Raw genomic sequence first — 25,307 nt, 5'->3', positions numbered from 1 at the left:
CGGTCTGGTCAAACGGCACGGCCCGCACGACCGTGTACGCGGCCGGACCACTATGGTATAATTAAATTATTCTATTATTTATTTTTTTTGAATTAATATGATAAAATTTTTATTTTTTTTTATATTTATAATTTTATTAATAAAAAATAAAAAAATTATATTTTTTTATAATTCATGTTTTATTTTTAGATTTTTATTTTTATTTAAATTTATATTTAAAGATGATATTTGAATTAGGGTGAGAATATTTATAGGGTTTGATTTTTATTCATTTTTTTATTAGCTTTAAGATTTTGAATTTTAGCTTTAATAAAAATAGTTATTCAGTTGGAGGAGAGGAGTGGTAGGCTAATTAAAATAAATTATGAGAAAAAATTGTTAATATTTGAAATTATATTATTAATTTTAATTATTTATTTTTCTTCTATAAATTTAATATTATTTTATTTAATGTTTGTGAGTTAAGATTAATTCCTATGTTTATTGTCATTATTTATTGAGGGTTAAATTTTGAACGAACCTCTGCATTTTATTATTTATTAATATATACAATATTTATTTCTTTGCCTTTATTAATTTATTTATTTGAAATTTATAAGCATAATATAACATTTGATTTTAATTTATTGATAAAAAATATAATAATTAATATAGGATTTTGAGATTATTTAGTTTATTTTATAGCATTTTTTATTAAGCTACCAATTTTTATTTTTCATGTTTGGTTGCCTAAGGCCCATGTTGAAGCGCCTGTTTATGGGTCAATAATTTTAGCTGCTGTTTTATTGAAATTAGGGGGGTATGGTTTATTACGTTTTATTATAATATTTATTTTTCAAAGGAATAAATATAGGTATGTAATTTTTAGAGTTGGGATTGTAGGAAGGTTGTTTATTGATATTTTATGTTTAGTTGAAATTGATATAAAAAGTTTGGTGGTTTATTCTTCTGTTGTACATATAAATGTAATAATATGTTCAATATTAACAATAATAAAATTAGGATTTATTAGTGCTTATATTTTAATAATTTCTCATGGCCTATGTTCATCAGGTTTATTTTTTATAGTGAATTTATATTATGAGCGATCAGGGAGTCGGTTGATTTTTTTTAATAAAGGAATATTAAATATTTTTCCGTCTTTAAGAATTTGATGATTTTTATTATGTGCTGCTAACTTTTCTTTTCCTTTTTCTTTAAATTTTTTTAGAGAGATTTTTATAATTAGAGTTTTAATTAGATGAGAGATATCTGTTATTATTTATATAATAATGATTTGTTTTTTTAGGAGTGCTTATTCATTATATTTATATTCATATATTCAGCATGGATTTAATTATTTTGAAGAAAAATTTTCAACAATTTATTTATATAAAAGATTATATGATTATTTTGATTCATTTAATTCCTTTAATTTTAATAATTTTAAATTTAAGTTTAACACATTAATTTTTTTAAATAGAATTTAGTTTTGTTATATTAGTCAATATAGATAATATTAATTATTAATAAATAAGTAATGTTTATTATTTATTTATTTTATTATAATGTCATTATTTAAGTAGTTTAAAATAAAATATTAATTTGTGAAATTAGTGATATAAAAAAAATTTATCTTAGATTATTATAAATTTATTCATTTTTTATAATAATTATTTTTATGTTATTTTTTTTTATAAGATTATATTTAAATTTAATAAATTTAAGATATATAATGGAATGATTATTTTTTAATTTTAATTCAATTAATGTAGAATTTTATATTTTATTTGATTGAGTCTCATTGTTCATTGGGGTAGTTATATTAATTTCTTCAATAATTATATTACATAGAATAATTTATATAGGCGATGACATATTTATTGATCGGTTTATTAAGTTAGTAATTATATTTGTTTTATCAATAATTTTAATGATTATTAGCCCTAATTTAATTAGAATTTTATTTGGGTGAGATGGGTTAGAATTAACTTCTTATTGTTTAGTGATTTATTATCAGAATTATTTATCATATAATTCTGGGATAGTGACAGTCTTATGCAATCGAGTGGGAGATATTGGGTTATTAATAAGAATTGGATTAATATTTACATTTTGAAGTTGGAATTTAAGTTTTATGGAAAATTATAAGTTAATTTTAAGAATAATTGTTTTAGCAGCAGCTACAAAAAGTGCTCAGATTCCTTTTTCTGTTTCATTACCAATAGCTATGGCCGCCCCGACCCCAGTATCAGCCTTGGTTCATTCATCAACTTTGGTTACTGCAGGGGTTTATCTAATAATTCGTTTTAATAAATATTTAATGAATAGGGGCATTGAGAAAATTTTATTATATATTTCAATTTTTACTATATTTATAGCTGGGTTGATGGCAAATTTTGAAAATGATTTAAAAAAAATTATTGCTTTATCTACTTTAAGTCAATTAGGGTTAATGATAATAATTTTAAGTTTAAGATTTAATTTTTTAGCCTTTTTTCATCTATTGACTCATGCAATTTTTAAGTCATTATTATTTATGTGTGCAGGAGTTATAATTCATTTAATGAATAATAATCAGGATATTCGATTATGTGATAATTTAAATGAGTTTATTCCATTTACTATAATAAGATTTTATATTTCTAGATTAGCATTAATAGGAATTCCTTTTTTAGCCGGATTTTATTCTAAAGATTTAATTATAGAAATTATCTATTTAAATAATATTAATATTTTTTTATTAATAATAATTACTTTATCAATTTCTCTTACTGTGTCATATTCTTTACGATTGATTTATTATATTTATTTTGGCTCATTTAAAAATTCAAGATTTTATTATTATAAAGAAGATAAATTAATGAATTTATCGATGTTTGTTTTATTAATCTTAAGGTTAATTAGAGGATCTATATTAATGTGAATATTTTTTTTTGATAATTACTTTTTATATATGAATGTAAATGTAAAAATAACTACAATGTTATTATTATTTGTGGGAGTATTATTAAGGTTGATTATGTCTATAAAAAATTTAATTAATATATTAATATTTAGTTATTTTTTTAGATCTATATGATTTATAAATTATATATATATATGAATTTATAGTCCTATTATAATTTGTAGATTAAACACCTATAGGATAGATAAGATATGGATTGAATTTATGGGAAAGAAAATTATTTATAGGATAATAAATAGATTAGTAATTAAGATAAAATTATTTAAAATTTATATATTTATTTTTATTTCAGTATTAATTTTATTAATTATTTTTTTTATTAGTTAATTAATTTTTAAAGTAATTTATATTTAAATAGCTTAAATTTCGTAAAGCATAATATTGAAGATATTAAGATAATAAGATTTTATTTTTAAATAATTTATTTATAAATAAAGAAAAATTTATTATTTTTATAATGAAAATATAAGGTTTTTATTAATTAAACTATATAAATGAATAAAAAAGAAAAATTAACTAGAATTTTTTTATAGATTCAATATAATTATTAACAATAATTTATCTCTTTTTTGGTTTTAGTTAATAATTTTTAATTAGATATTTATTAAATTTATGAAATAAAATGAAACCTTTCATTGAATGTTGAGTTAGAAGCTCAAAAATATTATTATTTCAAAAAATAAATTTTATTCGATGTGGTTCTTTTAGATTAATTGAAATTAATCAAATTTTTAGGTCGAAATTAAATGTAAATATTTACTTTAAAAGAAAATTAAGATTTAAATATTAAGATATTTAATTTTTAATTGCAATTTAAATGTTATTTATGTTTAACTAAAATCCTGAATAAAATTTATCAAGAATAAAAAATAAATTTATAAATGTAAAAAAATTATAAATTTTAATTAGTTTTTCAGTCAATTGATTTTTCTAAATATTCAATGATTAGGCCAGAAATTAGAATGAAAATGAACAATAATGAGGAAAAAATAATAATTTTATTTATAAAATATATGTAAATTAATGGGATTAAGAGAGTAATTTCAATGTCAAAAATTAAAAAGATTAAACTAATTAAAAAAAATTGAATTCTAAATGGGAGACGAGAATTAGATAGAGGATCAAATCCACATTCAAATGGTGAGATTTTTTCTCGATTTGCTAATGATTTAGATGAGATAAGTAAATTAATTAATAAAATTAGAGTTGATAGAATAATAAAAAATGTAATTATATAAATAAAAGTTAAAATTATTTATATTAAAATTTTATTAATTTTTTTAATTGGAAATTAAATGTAATATGAATATACTATATAAATTTATAAAATAATAAATTAATTTAAATTAAGTAATATTTTAGTATCTTCATCAATAAATAGAAATATATAAAAATAATCAAACAACATCTACAAAATGTCAGTATCAGGCTGCTGCCTCAAAACCAAAATGGTGAGATTTTCTGAAATGAAGAAAATTTATGCGAAGCAAACAAATTGAAAGAAATAGCGTCCCAATAATTACATGAATTCCGTGAAAGCCTGTAGCTAGAAAAAAGGTTGACCCATAAATAGAGTCAGCAATTGAAAAAGGTGACTCGAAATATTCAATTATTTGAAGGGAGGTAAAATAAATCCCAAGTATAATTGTTAATAAGAGGCTTTGATATCTTTCATTAAAGTTTTTATTTAAGATAGAATGATGCGTTCAAGTTACTGTTATCCCAGAGGATAAAAGAATAATAGTATTTATTAGAGGGATATCAAATGGATTGAATGGTTTAATGCCTAAGGGGGGTCATAATTGACCAATTTCTATGGAAGGGGCTAAAGCAGAATGAAAATAAGCTCAGAAAAAGGAAATAAAAAAGAAAATTTCTGAAATAATAAATAAAATTATCCCTAAGCGAAGGCCAATATATACATTAATTGTATGAGATCCTTGAAATGTTGATTCTCGTGTTACATCTCGTCATCATTGATATATGCATAATAATGTGCAAGGAATAGAAATTATAATTAGATAATTTAATTTATGAAATCATATAATTATTGAAATTAAGTTATTAAATAATCTGAAAGAAATAATAATAGGCCAAGGTCTAATTGATACTAAATGAAATGAATGATTTTGATGTAATTTTGTCATAATGATAATACTATAAAATTTGATTATAATTATTTATTATTTATTTATTTGAAATAGTAAAAATTAATTAAATTTCTCTTCTATATAATGTAGAAAGAATGGAAAACACATAGGCCTGAATAATTGATACAGATAATTCAAGAATAAATAATAAAAGTTGAGAGGAGATTATAATTAAAAAAATTAAGAAATTATTAATAATTTGCCCAGAAAGATCCTAATAATGATAAAAGTAAATGTCCTGCAATTATATTTGCTGTCAGACGAATTGCCAACGTGAGAGGCCGGATAATCAGACTGATTGATTCAATAATGACTATAAATGGTATTAGAATGAAGGGAGTTCCTTGAGGGGTAAGATGAGAAAAGAAATCATTAGTGTAATTTAAAATTCTAAATAACATTATAGAAATTCACAGGGATAAAGATAAAGAAAGACAAAAACTTAAGTGACTAGAAGATGTAAAGATATAGGGGAATAAGCCTATGAAATTATTTACAATAATAAATAAAAATAAACTAATAAAAATAATTAAATTAGAATAGGAATAATTAATTAAAATTTTAAATTCTTTTATTAGAAAATTTAATAAAAAATTAAAAAATATATGTAAACGAGAGGGGATAAGTCAATATTGATATGAAAAAATAAGAAAAATAATTAAAGTTCTTAATCAATTTAGAGAAAAATTAATTCTAGTTGAGGGGTCAAAAATAGAAAATAAATTTATTATCATTTTCAAATTCATTTTTTAGGATTTGTTAAAATTATATTATTATAATAATTAATTTTTAAGTTGATAGGATAAAAATAAATAATGCTTAAAATCATAAAAAGTGAAAATATAGATAAAATTAACATTATTGCTCATATTATCGGTATTATGTGTGGTATAAAAGAATATTTTTGTGGGGGTGAAAATATTTTTAAATTGACAATTTAATGTTTTTTAATATTAAACTAATTCTTTACATTAAAAATAGGGTGTTAGATCTATTATAATTTGACTTAAAAAGTCAAAACTTACTTTCAGTCATTTAATGAATGTAAAAATTATATTTTATATTTATTAATTATTCAATTAAAATAAAAAAAATTAGTTAAAAGGTAAGAAGTCAGTCTTTGAAGTTAGGAAAGTTTGTTGATTCAATAACAATGAGTATAAATCTATGATTTATACCACAAATTTCAGAACATTGGCCAAAAAAAAGACCTGGTCGGTTTATAATTAACATTGATTGATTTAGTCGTCCGGGTGTAGAATCTATTTTAATTCCTAAAGATGGGACTGTTCAAGCGTGAATTACATCTATAGATGTAGTTAAAACACGAATGGGATAATTATATGGAAGAATACAACGATTATTTACGTCTAATAGACGAAATTCATTGGGGTTTAATTCATTAGTAGGAATTATAAATGAATCAAATTCAATATTTAAAAAATCTGAAAGTTCATACCTTCAATATCATTGATGTCCCATAGATTTCAGGGTAATTTTATTATTAAATATCTCATCAGTTAAATATAAAATTTTAATTGATGGGATGGCAATAAAAATTAAAATAAATATTGGAAAAATAGTTCAAATTAATTCAATAGTGTGGCCTTGAAGTATAAATCGGTCAGTAAATTTATTATTAATTATTGAAATTATAATAAAAAGAATTAATAAAGTAATGAAAATTAAAATTATTATAGTAAAATCATGAAAAAAAATTATTATATCATATGTAGGTGAATTAGAATTTTGAAGGGAAATTATTCAAGTATTTATTTTTAATAAAAGAATTTATCTTTATATATAGAGTTTAAATCTATTGCACTAATCTGCCATATTAAAATTTTTTAAAGTTGATAATTTTTAATTAAATTGAAGGAATTTCATTATATCTGTGATTAACAGGTGGTAATTTTCTTAGTTCTAATGAAGGATTAAGAAAGAATATATTTAAAACAAGACGTTTAGATGATAGGGATTCTCAAATTAAATATATTAAAAAAATTAATCTGATGATAGAAATTAATGAACCAATTGAAGAAATAATATTTCATGAGAGGTAGGTGTCTGGATAATCTGAGTATCGTCGAGGTATGCCTCTCAGCCCTAAAAAATGTTGTGGGAAGAATGTTAAATTTACACCAACAAATATTGAGATAAATTGAATATTTAAAAAGTAATTATTTAAAGAATATCCTGTCATAAGAGGGAATCAATGAATAAATCTTGCAATAATGGCAAATACAGCTCCTATAGAAAGAACATAATGAAAGTAGGCAACAACATAATATGTATCATGAAGAATAATATCAATTGAGGAATTGGATAGTATAATTCCAGTTAATCCCCCCATTGTGAATAAAAAAATAAATCCTATAGCCCATCAAAGAGAGGAATTATAATTAATTTTTGTACCATGAAGTGTTGTAATTCAACTGAAGATTTTAATTCCTGTTGGAATTGCAATAATTATTGTTGCTGAAGTGAAATAGGCTCGGGTATCAACATCTAGCCCAATAGTAAATATATGATGAGCCCAAACAATAAAGCCTAAAAATCCAATTGCTATAAGAGCATAGATTATTCCTAAGGCACCAAAGGTTTCTTTTTTTCCTCTCTCATTTATGATAATATGGGAAATTAGCCCAAATCCTGGGAGAATAAGAATATAAACTTCGGGGTGACCAAAGAATCAAAATAAATGTTGATAAAGAATAGGATCACCCCCTCCTGACGGATCAAAAAATGAAGTATTTAAATTTCGGTCTGTTAAAAGTATTGTGATTGCTCCGGCTAAAATTGGGAGGAATAAAAGTAAGAGAATTGCTGTAATGAGAATTGATCAAACTAGAAGGGGTATTTTATCAATTGCGAGATTTTTATGTGTATATTTAAGATTGTAGAAATAAAATTAATAGCCCCTAGAATAGAAGATATTCCGGCAATATGAAGAGAAAAAATTGTTAAATCTACTGAAGGACCATTGTGAAATGTATTAGAGGCTAAAGGGGGATAAATTGTTCATCCAGTCCCAGTTCCATCATTAATAAAATTACTTAATAAAAGTAGAGAGAGTGAGGGGGGTAGAAGTCAAAAACTTATATTATTTATTCGAGGGTAGGCTATATCAGGTGAACCAAGTATTAGAGGGACAAGAAAATTTCCAAATCCCCCAATTATAAATGGCATAACTATAAAGAAAATTATAATAAATGCGTGTCTAGTAACTATTGAATTATAAATTTGATCATTATTAATTAGTGCATTAGATGATCCTAATTTTAAACGAATAATTATTCTTATAGAAGATCCGATTATCCCAGCCCAAATTGCAAATAAAAAATATAGAATGCCAATATCTTTGTGATTAGTTGAATAAAGTCACTTATTCATAGTATATTTTTATTGATAATAAAATTATTTACTAAGTTTAAGTGAGATAATAATAGATATCATGTCTGATTTAAGTAATAAATTGTAAATTTATTTAAGAAAATTTTAATTTTCTGATATTACATTAAATGTGTTATAAAAATAAAAATTTTTTATATATTTTATAGTTTAACTAATAAGAATATTAAATTGCAAATTTAAAGAAATTTTTAATAAAAAATTAAAATATTAGAATTTTTAAAATTTAAAAATTTTTAAAAATTTTATTGTGTAAACTTTGAAGGTTTAAAGTTTATAAATTTAACTTAAAATCTTAATATTTAAAATTTATTGATTAAGTGGGGTGAAAATTATATATCTAATTTTAAAAAATTGTATACAAACTAAATTGAAATTATAATTAATGAAAAGATTAAGCTTAAAATCATGAAAAAAATAAATAATCTATATGAGTAAGAAAATTTATATATGTATATTGGTTTATTAAAAAGCTTAATTTTAATTGAATAAAAATATATTATTAGATTTATTAAATTAATATAAACATAAATTAAAATGAAAGAATTTAAAATCATTAAAATAAAAATAAAGTAAAAATTTGAATTTAATAAAAAAATATAGACTATAGTTCATTTAAAAATAAAAAACGTTAGTGGGGGAATTCTGGCTAAATTAAAAATTAATAACAAACAAATTAAATTAAAATTAATTGAAGGAAAGTTATTACTTAAAGAAAATCTAAATGAAATTTTAAAATATATAAAAATTATAATAATAATTAATGGGATAAGTGTATAGAATATTAAATATGAAAATCAGATTAGGGTTTTAAAATAAATTAAAATTAATATTCATCCGGTTAATTGAAAAAAACATTTGGTTAATTGAAGAAAATCTTAATAAAATTTTAAAATTTATTGAATTAATTATTTTAAAGGCGGAGATAAATGCAGATGTTAAAATTATAAAATATAGTAAAAAAATTGGAGGGTTAATAAGTGAAATTATGTATAAAGGAATAATTTTTTGAATTGTTAAAAAAATAAATAATGAATATCAATCTAAAAAAATAGCAACAGAAGGGATTCATGAATGAAATGGGGGGATCCCTAATTTAATTATAATAGAGATAAAAAAATTGATTATAATAAAATTTATTTGTATATATATAAAATTATTAATAATTAAAGTTAACATTATTATTAAGGAAGCTAAAGCTTGAATGAGATAATATAAAAAAATAATTTTTTTATTTTTTAATTTAATTGATAAAAAACAAATGAATAAAAAATTATTAATTTCCATAATAAATCAAATTATTAATAAATCGTATAAAAATAAAGAAATAAAAGAAAAATAAATTAAATAAGACAATAAAAAAAATTTTATGAATAAATTATGATGCATATAAATAAAATTAATTTTTTAGTTGTATTAAACTTTGAATAAATATTGAATATTAATATTATATTTTAATGTATTATGAAGCATAAAAATTTTTGAAATTTTTTGAGATAGTTTAAATCTATTAAATATAAAAAAATTAATTTAAATGAAAACATATATAAATTATGTATGATTTATTCTATCAAAATAATCCTTTTATCAGGCATATCATTAAATAAATTTTTAGTTATTAATAAAATTTAAATAGCAAAAATAATTAATTAAATAAGAGAAAGATAAAATTTCTATATTTAGGGTATGAACCTAAAAGCTTAGAGAATTAGCTTACTTACTTTAATTAAATAAATATAAATTAGTATAATATTTTTGAAAATTGACTATTAATCATTAGTTACAATTAAATATGATAAGTAAATTTAATTTAAAAAAAGGTTATAAGTAAATTTAAATAAATAATTTAAATTAAATTTGTATTAGTAAAAATAATAAAAGAATTTATTAAAATTAAAGTAGTTATAAAGATTAATTAATAAATTAAATAATAAAATATTATAAATAAAATTATTATAAAAATTGATTTTTTAAAAATAATTAGTTATTATAGAATTAAAAAAGTATAATTAGTTAAAATAAAATTCAGAGGGAGAGAGTAATTTTATTTAAATTTAATAATTGACTATTTTAATTATATGTATTTATAAAAAAAAAATATATTATTAAAATTAAAATTAAAAAACTTATCTATAAATAAAATAATTAATAATAATTAAAAATCTTATTTATATAAATTTAAGGAGAGTATTTTATAGAAAGTAAAAAAAATTAAAAATTTAAGTTTTTATTTATATATACATTAATATTATTTAATAATTATTATTTAATGTTAATAAAATATTTTAATTATTTTTATAAATATATAATTAATTATATATATTTAAAATATTTAATTAACATTAATTATTTAATATTAATTAATTAAAACTTATTAATCATTATTTTTAATTTAAAATATTAAAAACCTAAAATATAGAAAAAAAAAATTATTTATTAATAAAATATTTTAATATATTTAAATAATTATTAATAATTAATAATAATGATAATAATATAAAAAAGAGGGGGGGGAATATTATTTAATTTTTTTTTTATGTATATTATAAATTAAATTTTATATTCATATTAAATTTAAATTTAAATTATTTTTATAATTTGTTTTTAATAATTAATAAATATAATTAAAAATTAATTTTTTTTTTAAATTTATTTTATAATTTAAAGTATAAATAAAATTTTAAAAAATTATATAAAATTTAAATAATTTAATAATATATAAATTAGTATTTATAATAATTAATTAAATGAAAATTTATAATAGAAAATTATAATTTATTATTAATAAATAAAGTGCCAGCAATTGCGGTTTATACTTTAAATAAAAATAAATTTAAATAATTATATATAAATATAAAATATATAAATAAATAAATATATTTAACTAATTTATTTTTTTATGGTGAAATATGAATAGATATTAAAAGTTAAATAATTTTATTTAAATTAATAATAAAATTAAAAAAATTTATATAATAAATTAAGATTAGATACCCTATTATTTAAATGAAAATAAAATATAATTAAATATTAAATGTTAATCAATAAAAATAAAAAATTTGGCGGTATTTTATGATTTAGAGGAACTTGTTGATTAATTTGATAATCCACGAATAGAATTACTTAATTTAATTTTTATATATTGTTGTTGAAAAATTATATTAAAAGATTAATAATTTAAAAATTTAATTATAATTATAATTCAAATCAAAATGTAGAATAGTTAAGATTTAAATGAGTTACATTTAATTTAATTAATTGAAATAAATTTTTAAAGTTTTATAAATATTGAATTTAATTGTAAAGTTAAAAAAATATTTAAATTGAATTTTAATTAAAATATGTACAAATTGCCCGTCATTTTCATTAATAAAAATTTATGGAAAAAGTCGTAACAAAGTAAATATATTGGAAAATGTATTTAGAATAAAAAAAAATTTTAGTTTAAATAAAAATTTTTCATTTACATTGAAAAGATTAATTAAAAATTATTAAAATTTTATTATAATTAATAAATAAATTATTAATAATAAATAAATATAAGAAAAAATATTATAAATTATTAAATAAAATTATATTAAAAAAAAAAAGTTTTAGTAAAAAATTTTAAAATAATTATTTTAATTTTAATGATAATGTAATGTAAATGAAAATAAAAAAATTTTTAAAAGTAATTTTAGTTAAATGTACCTTTTGTATCAGGGTTTATTAAAAAAAATTATTGATAAATAAATTTCTCGAAAGAAAAAGAGTTAAATAAATAAATAAAATTTAATATAAAAAAATTATTTTTAATATTTATTTAGAGAAGATACTTTAATCAATTTTTTTGATATCTAATTTTTTTTTTATATAAATTTAATTTAGATATAAATTTAAATATGTAAATTTTTATTAAAGTTTAAAATAATTTTTATTTACAATAAATATATTGATTTATATTAAAAATTTATGGGATAATCTATAAATTAATTTTAAAATTTAAAAAATTTATTAATATTATTAATAAAAATTTTATAAAAATGGTTTTAAAATTTAAAATTTTTTGAAAAAATTTAATAATTTATTTATTTTAGCATAGTTTAATTATAATTTTAAAATTAAAATAAATTTAATAAATTAAAAAGATATTTTTATTAATTTAAATTAAAAATTAATAATGATAAAATTAGTATTATTTATAAAATTTATTTTTAAAGATTTGATAATAATTAATAATTTATATTTAATTAAAGAATTAGGCAAAATAAATTTATTTAATATATTTAAATAAAATTAAGTCCACCTGTTTAATAAAAACATGGTTTTTAGAAAATAATTAAAGATTTGTTCTGCTCAATGATGTGTATTAAATAGCCGCAGTAATTTGACTGTGCTAAGGTAGCATAATCATTTGTCTTTTAATTGGAGGCTGGAATGAAGGAATGGATGAGATTTAAGCTTTTTAAATTAAATAATAAAAATTTAAATTTTAAATAAAAATGTTCAAATAATATTATGGGACGATAAGACCCTATAGAATTTAATATAATTTTTATTAAAATACATTAGTTTTTAAATTTAGTATAAAATTATATTTAGTTGGGAGGATTAAAAAATTTTATAAACTTTTTTAATTTTATTTAATAGATAATCATATATTTATGAAAATATGAATAAGTTTTAAAAAAAATTATTGAAAAATTAATTACCTTAGGGATAACAGCGTAATATTTTTTTTAAGATCATATTATAAAAAATGATTGAGACCTCGATGTTGAATTAAAATAAAAATTAGATGGAAAAATTTAATTATTTAGTCTGTTCGACTATTAAAATTTTACATGATTTGAGTTTAGATCGGCGTAAGCCAGATCGGATTTTATCTATAATTAAAGTGTAAATAAATTTGTACGAAAGGACTTTTTATTTGAAATTTTTTTTAAATTAAAGAATAATATTAATTTTATAAAAATTGTAGATTACTTTGGCAGAATAGTGTAATAAATTTAGAATTTATAAATATATAAAAATAATTTATATAAGTAATAATTAAAAATATTTATTATTATTTAGTTTTAAATTTATTAAATTTATTAATTTTATTATTAATTTTATTGTTAGGGATTGCTTTTTTAACTTTATTAGAGCGGAAATTTTTAGGATATGTACAAATACGTAAAGGTCCTAATAAGGTCGGGTTAGTTGGTATTTTGCAACCTTTCAGCGATGCTATTAAATTATTAAATAAAGAATTATTTTATGTTTATAAATCTAATTATCGATTATTTTATTTGACTCCTTTAATGAGATTTGTAACTATATTATCTATATGATTATTATATCCGTTTGCTACTAATTTTTATTATTTAAATTATTCTATTTTATTAATAATTATTTTTATATCTATTAGCGGGTATTCCCCGAAATACCCGAGGGCTCAGAGGGGAAGGTTATGCCTTCGTACCCAGGGCCATCGACATCCGGTGGCAAACCTATCATCACGGCCATTCAGGATGGTACGGCAGCGAGGGAGGCGTTGGAAAGGAGATACCTCCAATTTCCAATGGCCAAAAAAACGAGCAAATGCCCTCACAACGCGAGGCATATATGCCACAGCTGCCGAGCGAGCGAGAAAAGGAGGAAACATACCGATACAGGTATAACTCCTGCTCCTAGTGACGAGGACTTGCCGTTCCCAGCAGGATCACGCGCCAGTAGCGTGGCGGGTGATCCTAACGAGTATGAAGCAGCATCGCACGCTGGGTCGTACTATGCTGGCTCGGAGGACGAGTAGTCGGACGTCAGCTCCGTCAAGAGAGGCAGAGGAAGGCCCATCACCACGGGTGAAGGGACAAGGGAGAAAAGAGAGGCAAGGGCCAGAGCGAGGGAAGAGGCCAGAGAGAGAGTGGACACGGATTGGGCCCTGGGTGCCTCAATGCCCGATCGACAGGCCTGGAAGAGATGCCGGGACAACCAGAGGGTGGCGAGGGAGATGTTCCTCCACTCTCCGACACCGGCTGTGGTGTCGGATACCATAGCAAACTGCGTGACCATTTTCAAGAGTCTGCAGGTCTCCAAGAACATCAAGGGCCCACTGGAAGGGGAGATGAAGAAGGCTGTGGCGTCCATCATGGCTGCCACAGCAGTCCTTCACGACAGAACTGTATCGCCCTCGCCGAGCAACGCTGAAGCGGAGGAACTTCGGCACCAATTGGAGCTCCTCAAAGCCGAGAAAGAAAAGGAGACGAGCGAGCTCAAAAAGCAGATGGCGGAACTCGCCGATCAGGTAAAAGTGCTGACGAACCAGCTCAGTACTCGCCTGATCGAAGAGGGAAGCATCACAAAAAGTGAAAAGGAGAAGGGGGGCAGGAACCTGAGAGGACGGAACCGCATTGAATCTGACCGGGATTCAGATTCCGACAGCGGGGAGTGGCATTCTCTCAGGCTGAGGACGCCCCAAAATGTCTCCCCAAAGAAGACCGCCTTGAGGAGGGGCGGACTATCTCCGGCATGCGTGTCCCCGGGCCTGGCTGTTGACCCCTGCATGGAGGTAGAACCGCAGGCCGCGAGCGTAACGGAGGCACAGGGGCCCCTCTTGAGTGGATCCCCTCGACCCCTCCCGCCGGTAACTTGCCCTACAGTCCAGGGCGACTTTGCAATCCTGTACGAAGCCCTCAATCAGCACCTACAAATAGGCGTTGACTTGAGGGAGAGGATGCTGCGATTCTTCGAAGCAACGAACGGACAGGGGGAGGCGGTCCAATCTGCTCCCCTGAACGCACATACTCAGCCGCCAATGGGGAAGGAGACCGAGGCTGAGATCCCCTCGCCAACTCAGCCCAAGACGCAGGGAATGGTTCCTAAAAGCAGCCAAAAGGAAAAAGCGGCCAAGAAGGGAAAGAAGAAGGGAGAAAGCCAGGTTTGTGCTCACTCCAAAATCTCTCCCCCCCCTTCTCTGCCGGTACCCGCTGCTGATGAGAGAATACCTGGAAAGAAATCTCGCCAGGATGCGGAACCCTCTGGGGCTCCACCCTCTGGCGGAGGACCATTAGGCCCGGGGCCCTTCGACAAGAAATCGACAGACCCCGGGACATGACCCCTCTCCGACCACGGAAACTCCGTGGAGCGTGGTGGTCGGACGTAAGGGAAAGAAGAAAGTAGGACAGACTCCCCTCCCCTCCAGAACTGTACCCGTTGCTGCGGCCCAGTCACCGCCCAGTGAACAGGGTAAGCAGAAGCGGGGGCAGGTAGCGGGGGGAGAGAAACCCGGTAAAATGAAGGTTCCCAAAACCTCGGCGGTCATGATAACCTGCCCAGAAGAGAAATATGGCGAGAACATGGCCGCCATCAGAAAGGAGGTAAAACTAGACCAATTGGGAATCAAGGAAGGAAGCCTCAAGATAAGGAAAGGTCTCACCGGTGCCTTAATCCTTGAGATTTTCGGTGAGGACAAGGTACGCAAGGCGGGACAACTCGCCGAACGTGTTAGAGAGGTGACTGGGGACAACGAAGGGGTGCGAGTCAAGTGCCCCCAAAAAATGGCCGACCTCCGCATTCGGGGGCTGGAAGACTCCATTACCCGGGCGGAGATTGTTGCCGCAATCTCCGGGGAGGGTAAGTGCGGGTTCTCGGACGTCAAAGTGGGAGCGTTCGTGAAGGCCCCCCGCACCGGCCTCAATACGGTGTTGGTGCAGTGTCCAATAGACGCGGCCAACAAATTGACACAGATGGGAAAGGTACCGATATCGTGGTACAAATTACCCATCGAGCTGTTGCCGCGGCTCCCCCTTCGATGCTTTAAGTGCATGGAGGAGGGGCATGTGCAGCAACAGTGCGGCAGCGACCGATCCTGTGCCAACATGTGTTTCCGCTGCGGCAAGGAGGGCCACAAGGCCAATTCCTGCTCCGAGCAGAAAGTGCACTGCGCACTCTGTGTTGACTTCGGGGCACCCGCGGGGCACAGGATGGGGGGCATGAATTGTCACCCCCCGAAAAAACTCAACAGGAAGAAGGCCAAATCGATTCCTCCCTCCAAAAAACCCACCTCGTCGGTAGGAGGGGAGAAGGGGGGAATCGAAAACAAGAGCCCAATTCCGTCCCTGATGGAGGTCGTTGTGGGAGAAATCCCACAAGCGAACCAAACGGCTTCAGCCGAGTCTGCGCCCGCGCCGATGGACACATCGGAGTGTCGCAAGCGGCGCGCGGACTCGGTCAGGGAAGGAAACGAGAAGGGTGCGGGGGGCAAAGAGCTCTGCTCCGACTCCCCCAAGCCCCAAAGGAAGCCACGCTTAGACCCTAAGCGTGGTAACGTGAAAGGAGACACCCTTACCCCGGGCGAAATTGAGCCCGTGGGTAATGCGCCATCGAACGCGGATGGAGCCCCCCTTCCACAGCCACGTGGTGCGGGGTCTGAATCGACGGAGGCCCTCTCTACCGACATCAATGAGGGCCTGTAAATTCATACAGGCAAACATTAACCACGCTCGGCGGGCGCAGGACTTACTCCTGCAGACTATCGCCGAGCGTGGTATAGGACTGGCGATCGTGTCGGAGCCGTACCGATCCCCATCAAACCATCCTAATTGGAGGGTGGACGGCTCTGGCACGGTCGCAATCATACGAGGATCAAACAGCCACAACCCCCCCTGTTCCTTACTCAAGTCAGGAAGGGGGTATGTGACGGTGAAATGGGGATCCATCGCGGTGGTGGCGTGTTACGCACCGCCTAGTTGGGGCCTCTCCCAATTTGAGCTGTATCTGGGGGAGTTGGAGCACTGCATACGCAGCATACTCCCCCAGGAGGTGGTGGTGGCCGGTGACTTTAACGCCAGAGCGCAAGTCTGGGGAGACCAATTTACCACCCCCAAGGGAGAGGCCCTACTGGACTGGATAGGGGCTCTCGGGCTATGCCTACTAAACACCGGCAACGAGCCCACGTGCGACCGGCTACTGCGGGGGGCGTCTATAGTGGATCTCACTATGATAACCCCCTCCGCGGCACGCCTAAATTGTTCATGGGGAGTGGTCGACCAAGAGACTCTATCGGACCACCGATATATAAAGTTCGGTTGCACCACCCTTCAGCCCGGGAGCCCGACCGGCGGTGCGCCACCGCCGCGATGGAACCTTAAAAAGTTAGACCCGGATAGGTTGACGGCGGCCGTCCAGGCCACCCTTTGGCAACACCATCCGCCAGAGGAAGGAGTGGGGAGCCTGGTGGAGAATGTCGCGCGCCTGGTAGACTCGATCACACAGGCGTGCGACTTCTCCATGCCCAAAAGCAGGCCCCACTTGCGCCGGGCTGCGTACTGGTGGACGGAGGAAATCGCGTCTCTTCGCCGCTCCTCCGTCGCGGCAAGGAGACTCCTCAAACGCGCCCAGCGCCGTGGCGACGAGGCCTGGACAACCGAGGCACTCAGCGACTACCGGTCCGCTCGAGTGGCGCTGAGTGTCGCCATTCGCTCCTCCAGGGCGAGATCGTGGGACGAGCTCATCGCGTTTCTTGACGCCGACCCGTGGGGGCGCCCATACAAGATAGTGACGAACAAACTACGTCACTGGGCGCCTCCCGTGACGGAAACCCTCCCCTCGAAATCCCTGGACCAAATAGTCGGGACTCTGTTCCCGACTAAACCCAATCCTCGAGGTCTCGATTGAGGCAGCGCGAACACCGGCGCTGCCGAGGCCTGGTCCAGGGATCTCGAAATCACCGAGGAGGAGTTGAGGAATGCCGTCCGGGGGGTCAAGAACAACAAGGCCGTTGGCCCAAACGGCATCCCAGGGCGCGTCTGGAAGCTCGCCTTGGAGGAGCCAAACCTATCCGGGTGGCTACGAGGCATCTTTAATAGATGCCTCGCGGAGGAGAAATTCCCCCCAATGTGGGGAAGAGCCAAGTTGGTTCTTCTCCACAAGGGCGGTAAGAAGGAGGGTGACCCGTCATCGTACCGGCCAATTTGCCTGCTGGACGAGGTCGGCAAAATATACGAAAGGATTCTCGTTCGCCGAATGGTCCAGCATCTGGCGCGCAATGAGGTCCCTTCCCTTCACGAAGAACAATACGGTTTCCGTGAGGGCAGGTCCACGGTGGACGCCGTACTGCGCGTCAAGGCTCTCACGGAGTCAGCTGTGGAACGCGGGAGGGTGGCGTTGGCCGTCGCTTTGGACGTGTCCACCGCCTTCAATACCCTTCCGTGGAAGGCAATCGGGGACGCGCTTAACACCCACCGCGTCCCCAACTACCTCGTGAAGGGAATTCGAGCCTACTTCGGTCACCGTAGGCTCGAATACAGGGACCAAGAGGGCCAGGGTCACACCCGTCGCGTGTACTGCGGGGTCCCACAGGGCTCGGTGTTGGGCCCGCTGCTGTGGAACCTCGGGTACGACGGGGTCCTTCATACCGCCCTCCCCCTCGACTGCCGGGTCATCAGATATGCCGACGATACCCTGCTGGTAGCCGAGGGGGACAACTGGGGGGAAGCCCTAAACAGGGCCAACAAAGGGGTGGCAGGCCTCGTGAGGGCCATAAGCCGGACTGGCCTGAGGGTGGCCCCCAGCAAGACCGAGGCGGTCTACTTCTACGACCGCCGGGCCGCTGGGGAGCCTTCCCCCACCTCCCGACTAGATGTTGACGGTACTGTTGTCCCAGTGGGGTCCCAGATCAAATACCTGGGGCTCCACATCGACAGCCGATGGAGCTTCGCGGGTCACTTTGACCGCCTGGTCCCGAGAGCACAGAAGGCGGCGGCAGCGATTAGCCGCTTGCTGCCGAATCTCGGAGGGCCGGACGGTCGGGTGCGCCGCGTCTACGCGCACACCGTCCTTAGCATACTAATGTATGCAGCACCGGTGTGGGCGGGCGAGGCGATGGCCATCAGACGCATACAGGACGCGATGCGTCGCGTCCAGCGTAGATTGGCCATTCGTCTCGTCCGAGGCTACAGGACGGTGTCGCACGCGGCGGCCACCATCCTGGCCGGACTCCCCCCTCTGCATATGGTCGCAAATTCATACAGACGTTTGTATGACCGGAAATCCGCGGCACGCAGGGGAGGAGTCGCCAAGATTTCGGCCAGGATACTATGCACTTGGAAGCTCCAGGAGAAAAAGTCCCTCGAGCAGCGATGGATCGCGTCGCTGCACGAGCGCCCCCCAACATCCGGGGAGAGGACTGTATCGGCCGTCCTGCCCTGTCTGGAGGAGTGGCTGGACAGGGCGTGGGGCAACAGTACATTCAGAATGACGCAGGTGCTCTCCGGACATGGGTGTTTCGGAAAGTACCTGCACCGCATCGGACGGGAGGCAAGCGAGACCTGCCACCACTGCGGTCACGAGAGGGACACCGCGCAACACACCCTCCAAGCATGCCCAGCTTGGAGGGACGAGCGCGACGTCCTAACCCGGACTATCGGGGGCGACTTGGCGCTGCCGAGCGTCGTCGTCAAGATGCTCGGCAGCGAGGACAACTGGAGAGCCGTGGCCGCCTTTTGCGAGGCGGTCATGGCCCAGAAGGAAAGCGCCGAAAGGGAGCGTAGACCGGGACGGGCGAGGGGAAGGGCTCCTGGCAGGAGACCCCAACCTCCCCCACCACCTGGGCCCTTCTTGCGTCCGGTGACGGTCCGGCTGGTGCGACTTCCGCCGCACCCGCCGCCGTCATCGTCGCCATTGGCAACGGCGCACCCACCGACACCCACGGGAGCGCCGCCGAGATGACAGTCAGTGGGGGGAGGGAGCAGACTGGTTCTGCTCGCGCTTCCCCTCTTTACCTCTCCCTTTTTTTGCCCTCCTTTTTAACCCCCAGATGAAATGAGGGTCGAGATCCCCAAAGTCTCGACTCCTTCCCCCCACCATCGGGGGGATGAGAAGACACGACGGGAGGAGGTAGTGGCCCTCCCGTCGCAGCGTCAAAGTTTGATTTGGAGAGGAGGGGAGTATAAGATATATTCTTTTCTCCCCTCCCTCCCAGAAAGAACTCCAATTAAAAAGTGCGGCGAGGGGAGGCTCCTGAAGTATTGCATCGCTAGTTCCAGGAGTCTCCCCTATAATCGCCAAAGAAGCCACTTGTGAGGTTTTTAGTGGGTATGCCCTTAAATAGGGAGAGTCCCACATTTGGGGGGGATGCGTAATGCATTTTCCTCACGTAAAAAAAAAAAAAAAAAAAGGTTCCTCCCTGATCTTCCCCGATGATGCGCCACCTTGACGTGGTGGGGAGGCTTTGTCCTGAAGCCCCGAAAAACCGGAGTGGAGGGATAGCTAAGAGCGCATCTTTAGCCAGATTTCCTCTTGGACTTCGGCTCGGGCAGAATGCATAGCACCGGCATGCATACCTGGGTGTTGGACGTTTACAAATCGGTCCCTGCTACAGACGCGACGGTCGCGGCGGAAATGATGGTGAACGCCACATAGTACGCCGAAGGCGAAAGCCCTTAAGCCGGAGAGTGGCTGGGCGGGGGTTGAGGAGTAACGAAGGCACTACGCGAGGACCTTAGCGCGCCCGCCTGAAGAGCGTCCTCTCTTCCGGAGGAGTCCTTTTCAGAAGAGCCGATCGGATGGAGAAGCAACCGATGCTGATCGGGCTCCCCGGGTGCCGATCCTGAAGTGAGGCTTACGCGTCGCAAATCCCAACAAGACGGGAAGCGAGCGGTCGGGGCGCGGCTTCTTGGGGGGAGGCGGACCTACGGGTGCCGACGAGCCTCCCGGGACGGTCGCGCTTCCGGGCCATCTCGGTGTCGGGGGATCCGCCGGCTTCTCGGGGACTGCGGGTTTGGTCGGCATCGCTTTGGTCGTTGTAGGGTAGTCGCCACCCTACGATGCAGGGTTCGGGTTGGACCCGACCTGTTGGCTTGACAGCAGGGCGAGGCATCAGGGGGCCGCTCACCCCTGATTCGGGTTTTGATGGTGGGTGATGGAGGAATTTTCGGCTGGATTCGAGTCCCAAAGTCACCAAACACCGCAACAGGGGTCCTCTTTCCTCTGTATAGGAATCTCGAAAGACGGATCGGTTAACAGGACGCCCGATGTAGGTTGAAGGACCGCAGTCCTGATGCTATACAGGGTGCGCACAAGGGTCCGCCTTCCCCCTCGTATAAAAACGCGGAGGCGGGGACACGGTTTAGGAAGCCCGATGTGGGTTGAAGGACATTACCGTCCCGATGCTACACACGGCTCGAACAGGGGTGCGCCTATCCCCTGTACAAAACACGGAGGCGCCCGGTGCAGGGTGTCTATCAGCATGCGATGGCACTCTGCCTCTAGATATAAGGTAGTTCTTCACCTTACAATGTGGGTGCGAGCAGAACCTTAGCAGTTGGTTTCACGTGGAAACAATCCTTGAACTAGCGATGCAATACTTCAGGAGCTTCCCCTCGCCACACTCCTTAACTGGAGTTCTTCCTGGGAGGGAGGGGAGAAAGGAACATATCTTATACTCCCCTCCTCTCCAAATCGAACTTTTATTCTGCGGGAGGGCCACTACTTCTTCCCGTCGTGTCTTCTCTTCCTCCCGATGGGGAGTGGTGGGGGAGAGTCAAGATTTAGAATCTCGACCCTCCTCTCATCTGGGAGGAAGGTTAAATAGGGAGGGCAAAAAAGAGGGAAAAGTAAAGGGGGGAAGGTCGAGCAGAACCAGTCTGCTCCCTCCCCCCACTTACTGTCATCTTGGCGGCGCTCCCATGGGTGTCGATGGGTGCGCCGTCGCCGGTGGCAACGATGACGGCGGCGGGTGCGGCGGAAGTCGCACCAGCCGGACCGTCACCGGACGCAAGAGGGGCCCGGGTGGTGGGAGAGTTTGGGGTCTCCTGCCAGGAGCCCTTCTCCTCACCCGTCCCGGTCTACGCTCCCTCTCGGCGCTTTCTTTCTGGGCCATGACCGCCTCGCAAAAGGCGGCCACGCCTCTTCAGTTCTCCTCGCTGCCGAGCATCTTGACGACGACGCTCGGCAGCGCCAAGTCGTCCCCGATAGTCCGGGTTAGAACATCGCACTCGTCCCTCCAGGCTGGGCACGCCTGAAGGGTGTGTTGCGCGGTGTCCTTCTCGTGACCGCAGTGGTGGTAGGCCTCGCTTGCCTCCCGTCCGATGCGGTACAGGTACTCTCTGAAACACCCATGTCCGGAGAGCAACTGTGTCATCCTAAACGTACTGTTACCCCACGCCCTGTCCAGCCACTCCTCCAGACAGGGCAGGACGGCCGATATCCGTTTTCCCTCTCGGCTAACACGATCGTTTCGTCCGCGTAGCAGACGACCGTGCAGCCGGGGGGGATGGCCGTCCTTACCACCCCGTCGAAGGCCAGGTTCCACAGGAGTGGCCCGAGGACCGACCCCTGTGGGACTCCACATCCCACTCGTCTCGTAACCTTTACCGCGTCCCTGTTGGTGTAATGCAGGGAGCGGTCGCTGAAGTACGATTGGATGATCCGGCGGAGGTATCCCGGCACGCCGAAGCGGGCCATGGCTCTTTGGATACATCTCCAGGGCAGGGTGTTAAAGGCGTTCGAGATGTCAAGAGACACGCCGATCGCCACCCTGCCCTCCCGCACCGCGGCCTCCGCAAAGGCGCGCATCCTCAGTACTGCGTCCACGGTTGATCTTCCACCGCGGAAGCCGTACTGCCGGTCATCCAAGTTCGGCCCGATGCTTTCCAGGTGCTCGACGAGGCGATTGGCGACTATTCTCTCCAGGATTTTGCCAGCCTCGTCGAGCAAACATATGAGCCTGAACGACGAGGGGATCTCCATATCCTTGCCTTCCTTGTGCAAGAGGACCAAATTGGCCCTCTTCCATCTCGGGGAAGACTCCCAGTCTGAGGCACTTCGTGTATAGGTGTGCAAGATGCCCACCCATCACCTCAAAGGCTCCAGCCCACGTCTTCCTAGGGAGACCATCGGGTCCGGGGGCCTTGGTGCCGCGGAGTCTCCGCCTGCACCTCTCCATTTCTTCCCCCGAGACCGGCAGCTCCTCTGACCATTCGGGTCCTCCCCCCGCAAAGATGGGGGAGGGGGTATCCTTCTCCTCAGACTGGGGAAAAAGCCCTCCGACCACCCGGTCCAGGGCTTCCGAGGAAAGGGTCTCCGTAGCCGGTGGCCCTCTATTGCGAAGCTTCCCGAGCACCATTTGGTATGGCCGTCCCCAAGGGTTCTCTTCCAATTGCGAGAGGAACTCGTCCCACGCCCAAGCTTTCGCTTTTTTTATTTCCAGGCGTAGGGCGTCCCTGGCCACTCTGTACGCCTGGTAGAGGCCTCTAACTTCCTCTACCGGCCTATCCTTCTTCTTGGCCCGGGCGTATTTCCTCCTTTGATGGACCGATGACCGCCGCAATTCCGCGATCTCCCCGGTCCACCAGTACGCCGCTCTACGGCCTTGCGGACCAGCCTTGATCCGGGGCATTGACGCGTCACATGCATCAGACATGACGCCCCGGATCCACTCGACTTCCTGCTCTACGTCCCTATCGGCCTCTCCCGATTCTCCTCTCCCCAGCCACGTGGCCGAAAGGATCGAGGCCATAAAGGCGTCCTCGTTCATTTTCTTTTTGCTCTAGCGCCTAGGAGAGGTCGTCTCTCTCAGCCGTCGAAGCTGGAGCACCTGCTCGGGTGTGACCACGAGGCCGTAGACTATGTACCTATGATCTGACAAGGTCTCGACCTCCGTGGCCACCCTCCACCCTAGCACCTTGTTGAGGGTTGCTGGGGAGGCCCAGGTAAGGTCCACCACCGACTCTCCCCTTTCCCGTACGCAGGTGCTTATCCCTCCCTCGTTCAGCAGCCTTAAATCCAGTGTCGCGACCCACTCCTTGACCGCGACACCTCGGCGGTCCGTCCTCGGGGAACCCCACGTCATCGATTTTGCGTTAAAGTTTTTCGAGACTACCACCCGCCCCACTCCAATCCCGCTGATGATAGCGGAAAGGGAGTCCAACCTTTCAGCAAATCCTGAGAGGTCCAGACTAGGCGGCAGGTAGACCCCGACGACCAAAACGGGTCCCCACCTGACCGCCACCCACCCTTTGCCCTTGCCCACCAGTGTGGCGGGAAGTGAGGCCGGAGCATCCGCCCTCCATGTAATCGCTACGGAGCCCAACTCGTCCCCCACCCACGAAGGGTGCTCGGGGATCCGGTACGGCTCCGCAGCAATGCCCAAACCACAACCACGCTCCGCCAGAGTGTGCACAAACAAGTCTTGCGCCTGACGGGCGTGGTTGAGATTTGCCTGCAGGACCCGAGCCGCCATTTATTTATTATTTAAATTTTGACTCGGGCCTGCCTCCGATCCCTTTAAAGAAGAGGGGCTTTCGGGATCCCTTTCTCATCCTGTACCCTCTCCTTCAGGGGGGTAATCTGAAGTGAGGAGATTTGTATCCTCGTCCTCCCCTGTGTTTCCCTTCTTCACCTCGGTCTCGCCCACCATCCCAGCTGTCGCTGTTCCGGCGGGTACTCCTTCCAGAGTATTCTCCCCTTCTATGATGGTGGGGACATCCTCCGTTTCCTCATTTCCCTCCATTTCCTCTCTCCCCTCCTTCAGCTGCTTGTTGGGGGGAAGCAGGAATTGTTGAGGTCTTTAGCTTTTTTCTCCACTTCCCCTTCTCTCTTTCTCTTCGGTTGCGACCTAGGTGTGACGCGCCGCGGGGTGTGAGAGTTCCCCCATCCACTGCCCTCTTCGCCGCGTCGGGTCCTTTTTCCCCTGTAGAGGATCCTTTTTCCCCTATAGAGGAGGGTTTCCGGCCAGTGCTCTCCTCTACAGGCCTGCGTGTTTCCCCACTAAGGGCCCCGGTAGTTCGCCCAGTCATTCGACCACCCTGCGCAATGGGGCAAGCCGCACTCCCCGC

At 36.9% G+C, this 25,307-nt stretch overlaps 2 protein-coding genes and 3 pseudogenes across 2 annotated transcripts; 2 read left to right on the top strand and 3 right to left on the bottom strand.

Annotated features, from left to right (window-relative positions):
- The first annotated feature begins 1,744 nt into the window (after positions 1–1,744).
- On the top strand, positions 1,745–3,061 carry LOC140673349 (NADH-ubiquinone oxidoreductase chain 5-like; annotated as a pseudogene).
- A 1,248-nt stretch (positions 3,062–4,309) lies between these two features.
- On the bottom strand, positions 4,310–6,132 carry LOC140672946 (cytochrome c oxidase subunit 3-like; annotated as a pseudogene).
- Positions 6,133–7,676: 1,544 nt separating this feature from the next.
- LOC140672945 (cytochrome c oxidase subunit 1-like) lies at positions 7,677–13,998 on the bottom strand (annotated as a pseudogene).
- Positions 13,999–15,764: 1,766 nt separating this feature from the next.
- On the top strand, positions 15,765–18,147 carry LOC140672944 (uncharacterized). Its single transcript, XM_072905422.1, has 2 exons — positions 15,765–16,838; positions 16,987–18,147. Exons 1-2 carry the CDS (start codon positions 15,765–15,767, stop codon positions 18,145–18,147), a joined length of 2,235 nt encoding a protein of 744 aa, XP_072761523.1.
- Positions 18,148–24,019: 5,872 nt separating this feature from the next.
- On the bottom strand, positions 24,020–24,712 carry LOC140672942 (uncharacterized). Its single transcript, XM_072905421.1, has one exon. The coding sequence runs from the start codon at positions 24,710–24,712 to the stop codon at positions 24,020–24,022; it is 693 nt and encodes a 230-aa protein (XP_072761522.1).
- Positions 24,713–25,307: the final 595 nt, after the last annotated feature.

Source organism: Anoplolepis gracilipes, chromosome 14 (assembly GCF_047496725.1).
Source record: "Anoplolepis gracilipes chromosome 14, ASM4749672v1, whole genome shotgun sequence".
In the NCBI taxonomy this organism is placed as follows: domain Eukaryota; kingdom Metazoa; phylum Arthropoda; class Insecta; order Hymenoptera; family Formicidae; genus Anoplolepis; species Anoplolepis gracilipes.
The sequence above is the reverse complement of the archived record's forward strand: the minus strand, read 5'-3'. Positions and strand labels throughout refer to the sequence as shown.